Source organism: Crassostrea angulata, chromosome 10 (genome assembly GCF_025612915.1).
Source record: "Crassostrea angulata isolate pt1a10 chromosome 10, ASM2561291v2, whole genome shotgun sequence".
In the NCBI taxonomy this organism is placed as follows: Eukaryota; Metazoa; Mollusca; class Bivalvia; order Ostreida; family Ostreidae; genus Magallana; species Magallana angulata.
The window spans coordinates 18419794-18430858 of NC_069120.1; the positions used below are offsets into that span (position 1 = coordinate 18419794).

Consider the following 11065-nt stretch of genomic DNA (forward strand, 5'->3'; position numbering starts at 1 on the left):
TCTGATTCAGAAAAATAAATTTTTAAAAAAAATGTTATCAAGCCCCATAAAATAGAACAAGAAAAAATGTTGCCTAATGTTCATGAGCATTATTATGCAAAATTGGTCATGAATTTTTGAAGATGCTTCAAGAGGTACCAACTGCAATAAAGACTGTAAATGAGGCAGACAAATTGTATCACTAAGCTCACTTCTAACCTCGCAAGATATGTTCACAAATAAAAAGAGACAAATCACAATGAGACTTTTCAAATAATAGACATTAAAATTAACTGCATTCAATGGTATTTTGATTTACTTTATTCTTTATTCTGGAGATTTCTGTTTAAATAATTAGTGCCTTAAGTACATCTCCTGTACAACAATGGGAATAAATTTCATTGCATGAATTGTTAAACAGTTTTAATAACAGAAAGATGTACTGTACATGAATAGGGTCAAAACTTAATTATAACTTGTCCTCATTTTGTTAGGTCCTTCTCCTCTGAAAGTTTTAATTTTTTCTTTTCTCTGTGAATTATTCCAATCAAATCATTTTCAGTCTCTTCTATAAATGAACTCCATTGTAAAGATCTTTTCTGAAAAATAGGCACTGGAACAAAACTGGCAATATTTCCAAGTTGTAAATTGTCCTCATACACTTTCAACTTTTCTTTCACCTCTTTAAAAAATCCACATTTGAATTTTTTCATCTCCTCTGTCAAACCTGAACACAGAAATTTGTGATTGACTGAAAGCCATGCAACTAAAATGGCAACATCATCAAATTCATATTTATTCACTCCACGTTTTTGAAATAATGGTATGGGAGAACTTTCAAAGATGACATCATGTTCTGAATCATAGAACATGACAATCAATGAGGAATTTCCAACTCCTAAACATGGAGTTAAAAAATGTTTTCTCACCGGATGAGTCTGTTTCTGCAGAAATGAAAATACGATGGCTTTTGATATAATTTGTGCAGTTCCTGACAGGGCTTCTGATTTCACTTTCACTTCAGCAGGAGACATTTCTTCAGATCTACTGACTGGGGTTTCCAAGTGTTCCATGCTCAAATCATTGTTGATAATGATATCTAAATTCCCATGCCAAACTTCAATATTTCCTATGAAATAATAATAAAAATCAATTTTGATCAAATTCAAGTTAGGTATCCTTTATTCTTAGTTTATATATAAGTAATTTGTGCTTGTGAACAAAAAAAAACTACAAATTATTTAAGATAAGATTTTTTTAGGTCACCTGAGTAAACTCAGGTGACCTATTGCTTTCCGTTTTCGTCCGTCGTCGTGCTTCGTCCGTCGTGCGTTAACAATTTTACATTTTTAACTTCTTCTAATAAACAACAAGGCCGATAGTTACCATTTTTGGTGTGAGGCATCTCTATGGTACATGTAAGAGGAATCTAAATTGTGAAATTCATGGCTCTACTATCCCCAGGGCGACACATGTGGGGCCAAATATGCAAAAAAAAGCGCCAAATTTTCAAAAATCTTCCTCTCTACTCTCACACAAGTGAGGAAAAAACTGGTTGCATAGTTATGATGTTCATGAAGCCTTCTACCAAAAATTGTGAAATTCATGGCCCCTGGGTCAGGGGTTCAGGCTCTAGGGTGGGGCCAGTATTGGCATAAACATGTAGTAAAAATGTGTTAAATCTTACAAAATCTTCTTCTCTTCTCCAATATATTTGTTAAAAACTAAATGCCTGGTTATGATGTCTATGAGACCTCTACCAAAATTGTGAAATTCATGGCCCCTGGGTCAGGGGTTCAGGCTCTAGGGTGGGGCCAGTATGGGCATATAGTAAAAATGTATGAAATCTTAAAAAATCTTCTTCTCTACTCCCATATATATTTGTTAAAACTAAATGGATGATTATGATATCCATAAGGCCCCCTATCAAAATTGTTAAATTCATGACCCGTGGTTCAGGTTTTCAGGCTCTAGGGTGGGGCCAATATGGCCATATACCGGGTAGTAAAAATGTATTAAATCTTAAAAAATCTTCTTTACTCCCATATATAATTGTTGAAAATTAAATGCATGTTTATGATATCAATGAGGCCCTCTACCAAAATTGTGAAATTCATGACCCCTGGGTAAGAGGTTCAGGCTCTAGGGTGTTAAATCATAAATAATAAATAAATAGATTTCATAGTTCTATTTGAGAGATTTCAGGCATGGAGTATTGTGGTGTGATTTATTGAGAATTGAACCTAAGAATACTGGGGGAGATGTTATTTTTATCAATAATTCGCTAAAAGGTATGTAAATTTGCTTTTATTTCTCAGCTAGGCTTTCCTCTGTCATTGTTTACGATGTAAAAATCCGACCAGAACAACAATACCCCGTATATATTGAACTTGAAATTTTATACGTATCGTTAGTTTGATCAATGCTTATATTATAAAGTGCTGCTAGAATCCAATGTTGTGTGTTGAATTGATGCAATTTGCCGTTTTCCGTGCAAACTATATAAAAGTTGGGAAGGTTTTACTAGAACCGGATAAATAACTTTTTAATAAGGACAAACATAGGATTCTAGCAGCAATTTTGGTTAAACTAAGATCTTTTGCTTTTACTTTGTATGCTTATTTTATTTTGGAAACCTCGGGGTAGTGTTGTTCTATCTAATTTTATGTTAAGGAATATACGTAAGCTATTTATAGTTGTCACGTGATAATGTACCAATGTGGCAGTAATGTACTACCTGAATTTATTGCACTGACATCTATTTTAAAGGATAATACTAAGTTTTTGATCTTATTCGAAATAATTATTTAATTTCACGATTTTGAATAGAACAGTCAAAATAAGACGCTAAATTGCCCATATGCTTCCTTAACACCCCTGCGTAGAGATACTTCAATCTATTTAATTTATAAACTGGATTTAATTAAAGCCTATTTGTTCATCCCCTTCCTGCAACTTGTTTTACGTAATTAATATACCAGTATATTTAGTATCATTCCGTAAGTGAATGTGCATCCAGTCTTTAAAAAAAAAATACATACATACACCTTAAGACCAACTTTCAATTTCAATTATTTCATAAGACCCCACCTATATAATTTCTTGTTTGTCGGACATTCGGTGAAAAAGGGTAAGAGCGGGCGAGCGATTAAAAAATAAATGGGGGAATGATGAGCTATAAGTAATAAGGTCAACCAGATATAAAATGTTCTAGACGAGGATGTTGACATAAACCGAAGGACAGCTTACTATTGGCCACCTGCAGAACTCATGGCCCTATCAGTAACAGAACACTTCTGAGAATCGAAGAAAAGCTATCAAATTGGTCTTACCTACACTTGTATCCCCATAATGACCTGTCATCTTGCAAGACTTATCATCACAAACACACTGCTCATCTCCTTTGCGGCCAAAAGATTTGTCAATAACGTAGTTGTTGTAAGTTGCAAGTTTTCCAAAAAGATGATTTGGCAAAAGCACAGCAAGTTCTGTTTCTGTTAACTTCTGTGGATCAAGATTTATACTCTTACCTGTAAAAAAATGTAAACAGGTCAATAAAACACAAACAAGTTAATGTTACCATGCATCAAGCACAACAGAACAAATGAGACATTGTTTAATCCAGTCTGTACAAAAATTTAGAAATTCACAGTTTTATTACCATGATACTGTAAACCACCTTTTATTTGTGTGCTCTGTAGTAGAAAATTTCAAAATATTGGCTTAATTAATTTGCAAAAACCTCAAAACCTCAAAGTCACAATTCTTTCTCACCATGAACGTGGGTTCAGGGGAAGAAACTCCCTACATTTACAACTCATAAATAACTTTGAGTACCAAAATAAAATGAACTCGCTAGGCTAATCACAATTTTAAAATAAGGCCACACCAATATAATTTCTTGTTCATTGGACCCTGCTCTCATTTTTAAATAAAACTATACAAATAATGTTATCATTAATTTCCCACATCCAGGAAATTCTGTGCTACTTCTGCTCTATTTTTTGCATTTTAAATAGTTTTAATTTATAAATCAGAAACAAACAGAAAAACTTAAAACTGTCCACACAAATTTATTAATGTACCCCCTAAAAATGTTGGCTACAAGAAATAATAATTTTATTATTTAATCGCTCACCCGCTCGTATCTTTTTTCACTGGATGACGGACGAACAATAAACTTTATTGGTATGGTCTACAAGCTTTTTTTTTTTTAAAAAAATAAAAATATGTCACAACTACCGGTATTATTACACAACTGCAGACTCACAATATTTTATCAAAATGTTGAATTGGAAGCATTGTGTTCATTGTTTTAAGTTGGTTATTTTTGACAATCTGCATTCTGGTTCATTTTAGAATGATGGATATACACAGTAACTAAAGAGAGAATACTAAAACTGAATATGGAATGAACACTTTTTATCTCGGTAAACTTACAATGAAAAAATCAACTCGCAAGATTTTGTGAGTTACAAAAACTTTAACTTGCATTTTGTGAGTTATACAGGATTTCAAACCTTAGGGTTGCATTCAGAATTGTACATGTAGCAGCTATAAGTTCTACATAGCATCTATGATCTTGCAGGACGTGCTAGCTTGGCACAAGTTTACAAGCATAAATTCATTTAGTGTGTTTTCAATCAACAGCTTAGAGAAAAATACTTGATTTCTGCAGAACTTTGAATCAGCCAATGAAAAGGTGTGCTGTGTTTTATAAGTCAAATTCTAGAAAGGATTGGGAAGCTGCTCTGCTCCCTACACCCCCTTCTACATTGCTTAAGGTAACTAAATATGTCTGATGATCTATATATATCTATAAACTATTAGGAATTTCTTAATTCTCCTTGGACATTTTTTAGTTACTTACATGAACCCTAAAATGGAGTTGCAAAATGTGAATAAAAAACAAACGAGTATACCATTTTATTAGCCTAATGAACAAGGACTATTTGAGACAAATATCAGTCAGTCACTAGACAGCCAGCCAAGATTTTATTATTCAATCAGTGAATGACTAGCAGGTGTGGATAGTCTTTAATATTGCAAATTTCGCTTGAAAGTATACACTAAAACTGTCGATAAAGCAATGTGTTGATGTAACAGTTTATTGAATCACTGTAACATATAAAAGTGTTATTTGTTTAAGGTAGCTCCATACTCGTAAAATTCTCTGAGGAAAGTTGAAAAACCGAACTGATTTCGACTTAATAGACTTAAATGTCATCAATTGTTAGAAAAAATTTACATGTCATCACACTTTTTGAGATGCCAGATAAACACAAACTAAAGTATATTTTAGCATTAGAAAAATGTATTTTTTTTCTGTTAAAAGTAAAATCTTGTAGGCAGAAATTTGTTTTTCTTGTTTAATTTTAATGTCAACTTTATCAGACAACTAGAATTACAAAATTATTTCAAAATTAATCGTTGGAATAAGAAAAACTGTAGCATTTAGACATACAACTGAGAGAAAAGTCAGAAAAAGAGTTATTTCCCCTTTGCATAGATAAAATATATAAAAATTTGGAAATTTAGTATAAAATTAAGTGCGAAAATATCTTTAACCTACCAATAATTCTAATTACATCCATGTGATTATATTCACATAAAATAAATAAAACTATCTTGCACAATTTTTAAAGAATTCAAAGTTTTACAAAAAAGTGTGACGTCACAGAACACTGGATCTACTTTAAATATAATAGGGCGACTTGATCTGCATTTAACAATCCTAGGTCGATAAATAGGGCGTTTGAAAGAAAGTTTGCTAAAATTAAAGCATCAACATTCTGTAAATTGATATTGTCGGATGAATTTTGAGGTAATTTAATACCGCATAAGAGAAAGCAGGTATCAAACCAGTCAATTAAAATACTTCTATAAACATCAACTTGTTCAACTTTTCAACATGCTGAGTAACATTAGCTGTATTTAACCACAGTCACCTGAATTTTTCTCAATCAATTGCTCAATTAGCCAAATATAAAAAAAAATCTACCTCCTCTGTATGTGCACTTATATGTAGAGGAGGTAGAATTTTTTCATAGACCTATTTAGCATATTGAGCGACTGATTCATCATTGAGAAAAATTCAGGTGCCTGTGATTTAACTACTCACCTTCCTTTTTGATATCTAAAAGTTTTCGGAGTAAGAGTCTATCTGTCTTGTCATCTGGTAACGTTTCTTGGGTCAAATACTTTGTGACCAAGGAAATACCATGCTGAAATATATCCCCGAACAAGTACTCGACATTGTGCAGTTCCGTATCACAAAATGCTCTTGAGAACATTGCTCCATCGCCTCCAACTGTAGCATTGCTTCTTTTTATCCGAAATGGTAAAAGTTTTACAGAATTTGAAAACCATTCATTTGTGAAACACAAAGAATGTGTAGCATTTGCAAATGCAAACTTTAAATTATGTTTCATATCGTCAGTCTCAGCCGCCATGTTGGAATCAAGTTAAGTCGTACCCAACCCGACTCGCACCCAAACCAACTCGTACCCAAATATTTGAGTACGACTTCACTAGTCAACTCGTACCCACGGGAAAAATATATTTATACTAGGAAAATAAAATACAATAGTTTTCATTCATATGTTATGTTTTTTATTTATGTTTTATTTAACTTTAAATTAACTTTGCCTGTTGCCTAATCCATTTGATTACTCAAAAAATAAGTTTTAATTATAAAACAATATCTAATTTAGTGATTTACTAACCGTTTTCTTGCAGGAAACACACCTCTTTCGAACCATGTTGATCTACCAAAAGTGGTGAAAATGTGTGTTTCTTCTTAATTATGACAGGGACGTATATACTAATAGTATATACGTCCCTGTTTATGAGCAGCGTGTTTATTTTGTGCTGACAAACCCATTGGTTGATCGGTTGAACGGAATCACATAAAGCAATTAATTTTAATTTTAATTGATGATAGTTAACCTGCTCATAACCATTCATGATCCGTCCGCATTCAAGTACAGAACTATAGTATACCAGATTTTTACAACAAATTCTTTTAAATTTGTTTTACAATTCGCATATTAATGTTATCGATAATATACAAAACATAACAACATACGAATAAAAGCCATTCATTTTATTTTCCTAGTATAAAATATATTTTTCCCCGTGGGTACGAGTTGACTAGTGAAGTCGTACTCAAATATTTGGGTACGAGTTGGTTTGGGTGCGAGTCGGGTTGGGTACGACTTGACTGTAATTCGCCATGTTTTGGGTACCAGGTTGTTTCGCCCCTCCCCCAAAACCATAACCGGTTAAACACAGGTTACAAATGGTGAAACAATTGGTAGGATTGAAAATGTTTCACCCAAATTACATATAATCATGATAAAATATCTGATAAAAGCCATACTGGTAATGTAAAAAAAAAATCTGCTCAGACAAGCCACGAAATGACCGCTATCACCATGATATGATCACCAGATTTCTAGTCGTTTTGGCCTTTCCCTCTTTCGGTCCTTGATATATTCGGACCCTAGTAGGTTTTATTTTTTGTATTTAGAGCTAGTGTATCAATTAGTGTTTGAATACTTATTCTTGGCCTATTTTCGGAACTTTATTTAGTGTTTGAATATTAATTATTCTTAGACATTCTTAGCCTATTTTCGGAACTTTTATAGTGGTGGAGATTATTATTAAATAAATAAATAATTATGGATTGTTGATATAGACAACTCTCTTAACCCAGATAAATAATCATATGACAATTAAGTCAATCAAAAACTTTATTTAAATACATGTCATTAACGGATTAATGAGCACTAAACAAGCACTAATTAAACAACTACAACAGTAAAGACTAAACAACTAACAATAATAACAGTTTCATAAATAATATAATATTTACAGTCCTTCTCATCAGACGAGTCCAGCACTATAACACTATTATTATATATGGAAAAGAAATAAAATAACACATTCCTTTTTTTAAAGGATAAAGTGTAAAAGTTTTCAATAAAATAAAAGAAACTGTCCTTGGTACTAGGTCTGGAGAACCTCTCCTCGTCTGTCAGTGACCTCTTGACCCCTTCGTCCTCCTCCTCTTGGCTGGTTCTCTTCCGTGCTTGTCTTCTGGCTTCCAAATCTCTGCTGAAGCTGTCAGTGGGCATTTTATTTATAACACTTATTATCACTATCACTTTCTCCGGAATTAACACGTAATTCACTATATCACTGGTCCGGTCTGGGAACACCTGGTGCGACCACCTGTCCTACTCTACGCAGAAAAAGGGATGCAGTGATGGTCCTCTCCTAGTACTCCGCCCAGAGCTCATGGAGTGTCCCGTGGATTCGACAGTAGGTCAATCTCTAGTATCGTGTAAGTTGTTGTTCATCCATAAGCCGCATGATGATGCTCAACTGGCTGGCTTCCTTCATCAGCAGGGGAACAAGAACGTAGAACTGGAGTTTGGCCTTCCCTGTTATTATTATTTAAAACTGGTTTAACATTCCTTCCATATATTACATAAAAACTGTTCACACTTAATTTATACATGTACCTTCAACATCGTTGTTCGTTCTAACCGCCAGTCGGAACACGGACCACGGATGAACTTGAATGTCCCATCCAGGTACCAATTCTTCGCTGTCTTCGGTAGTTCCTTCTGAAGGGGGGGGGGGGCTGCAAGGAGGATGTGGTGGCGCTCGTTCTCTACCCGTACGTCACCCTGTATGAAGTCTTCACATCCAAGGAACCGTTGGTCAATCTGGAAATACAATAGTAAATAAGTTGTTTGTAAACTTGTAAAATATACATGTATTAATGATATCCAATATGTTGTCAAATTCTCTATTTTATAATACTTGATGCATTATATATAAATATGCTATCAAATTCTATAATATGCTATAATATTGATAAAATACTGATGCATTTAAGTCAACTCTCTAATTGTTTTCTAATCATTTTTACTCATTATACCTCCTTGGGCTCTGCAGGCCTCAGCTTCTGTCTGATACGATTCGCAGCTCTCTGAAGATACCGTTGATTGGGCATGTTAAAGTCGTTCTCGTTGGTAATCGAGAAGGCGTCCTCTACTATGTCCCCGGATGCTCTGTATTGATGTTGAATGGCTTCCACTCGGACCTGCAATTTAAAATAATATAAACAAAAAGTAAATTAAAAAAAAAATAATAATAATAAATAAATAAATAAATTTGAAATAAATAAATTAAAAAAAACCATTATAGATAAATAAAAAAATTGAGTTAGTAATTAATCAATACAATTATATTCAAGGTAGTAGCAAACTAACCTAAGCAGCAATAACTGCCCGCTTGAGTAGACCTGCCTCTGGTGGACCCGCACACGAACTCGTTCCCCCGCTGAGAAACAACAGCTCGACACCAGAAGTCTTTCCGTCGCACGTTGCACCTCCATATCGTTGTATGAGGACCAGCTGTCTATATAATATATATATATATATATATATATATATATATATATATATATATATATATATATATATATATATATATATATATATATATATATATATATATATATATATATATATATTTTCTATATATATATTTTCTATATATATATATATATATATATATATATATATATATATATATATATATATATATATATATATATATATATATATATATATATATATATATATATATATATATATATATATTCGGCATCTGGTTCCAAAACACTACAATAAAAAGAATAAGAATAACAAAAAAAAATTTAAAAATCGGTTTTTACCCATACGAGATAAAAATTATCAATTTATCTTTAATTACCTGTCTGTGTTTGATGCACCACCGCCTGTTGATTTTGATTTGAAATAAAATACTCGAAACTACAGCTCATGTTGCTATAATTAATTTATAACATATTAACTATATAAAGGTGACATGCAACTTATAAAAACTTACCTGACATCCTGATGACTTGGAGATCAGGAAATATAATTTGGGAAAGGGAACTCGCCTTTCATGATACTGACGCCAATTATCGTCTCATCATTTAGTTCTCTTAATTTTCAATGTTGACTCTGGTTTGCCTTATTATAATCTTTTTATTAAATTTGTTACATTTGGTAAATGGTCGATTAATTATCTTAATTGGTGGAAACTTTGATGTCGAAGATGGGGGACGAAGATCGGAACGATACACATTGCATTGATATATACATATATAATAAGCACAAATATTGCAATAACTCTCAAATTAACATATACATGTACCTACTCGTAAAGAGTGATATAGATGATACATACAAGATCATATCATATATGATACAATATCATAAAAATTATCATATTATATGGTATTATGCAACATAATTACAATTCAATTTTATCCGAGCATATAATATTTTACAATATAATATCATATGATACAATATCATATCATATGTTATAATTTTTATCAATACAGTATGAATAGGAATCATGGTAATATATATCAACAATCACATCTATCTGTCAAGCAAGTTTGAGTGACTTAGGACAAGGTTTTCTTAGCATCCTTGATGATAAAGATCAGGCCCTGTACATATATCTCAGGCTAGCCTTCTGTTTCAAAACCACAGTGAAATGTACTATGAAAGCTAGTCAGAACAATTTTTATTACAACAATCAGCATCAAGGGAATTGAGATGAAGCCCTGTATCTGAAGCTATTTCTATTTACACACCCATACATGTACATGTAGTTATATGATCAATTAATTCTGACTAGTTATGAACAAAATTTACTTCATTTGTAACCAGCTCCAAGACACTCAAACAATTTGTGTTGTTCTTAAACTTTAAATCACCTCAGCATCTATATAAGCAAGACCACTCCAAGTAACTGAAGCTACCTCTATGATTCATTTACATAGTTTAAAATCAACCATGCAAGATTGAATAAGTACTGTTATTTACATAAACATACAATGTATGACCAGCTCAAAAGCCTTACCTCCTCCAAGCATTTGAAACTTTTGGCTCGAATTCAGCATCCAAGCCTGCGGAGTGCATCAGTATCACAAGCTGTACCAGCCATGCAAGTTTGGTAAAGTAAGGACCAGTAATAACTTTAATATAGTTAT

The 11065-nt window shown here is 32.6% G+C and overlaps 1 protein-coding gene across 1 annotated transcript; it reads right to left on the reverse strand.

Moving 5' to 3' along the window:
* Window positions 1-282: 282 nt before the first annotated feature.
* LOC128167386 (uncharacterized) lies at window positions 283-6431 on the reverse strand. Its single transcript, XM_052833084.1, has 3 exons — window positions 6101-6431; window positions 3312-3509; window positions 283-1108 (listed from the first exon to the last, which is right to left on the reverse strand). Exons 1-3 carry the CDS (start codon window positions 6429-6431, stop codon window positions 462-464), a joined length of 1176 nt encoding a protein of 391 aa, XP_052689044.1. The 3' UTR covers window positions 283-461.
* Window positions 6432-11065: the final 4634 nt, after the last annotated feature.

Excerpts from the sequence above, each read along its gene's own strand:
- LOC128167386 (XM_052833084.1), bottom strand. The coding sequence starts at position 6,431 with ATGGCGGCTGAGACTGACGATATGAAACATAATTTAAAGTTTGCATTT. Across the intron at positions 3,510-6,100 it reads TTTAGATATCAAAAAGGAAG|GTAAGAGTATAAATCTTGAT; the intron begins GTGAGTAGTTAA and ends ATTTTTTTACAG. Across the intron at positions 1,109-3,311 it reads TTATGGGGATACAAGTGTAG|GAAATATTGAAGTTTGGCAT; the intron begins GTAAGACCAATT and ends ATTATTTCATAG.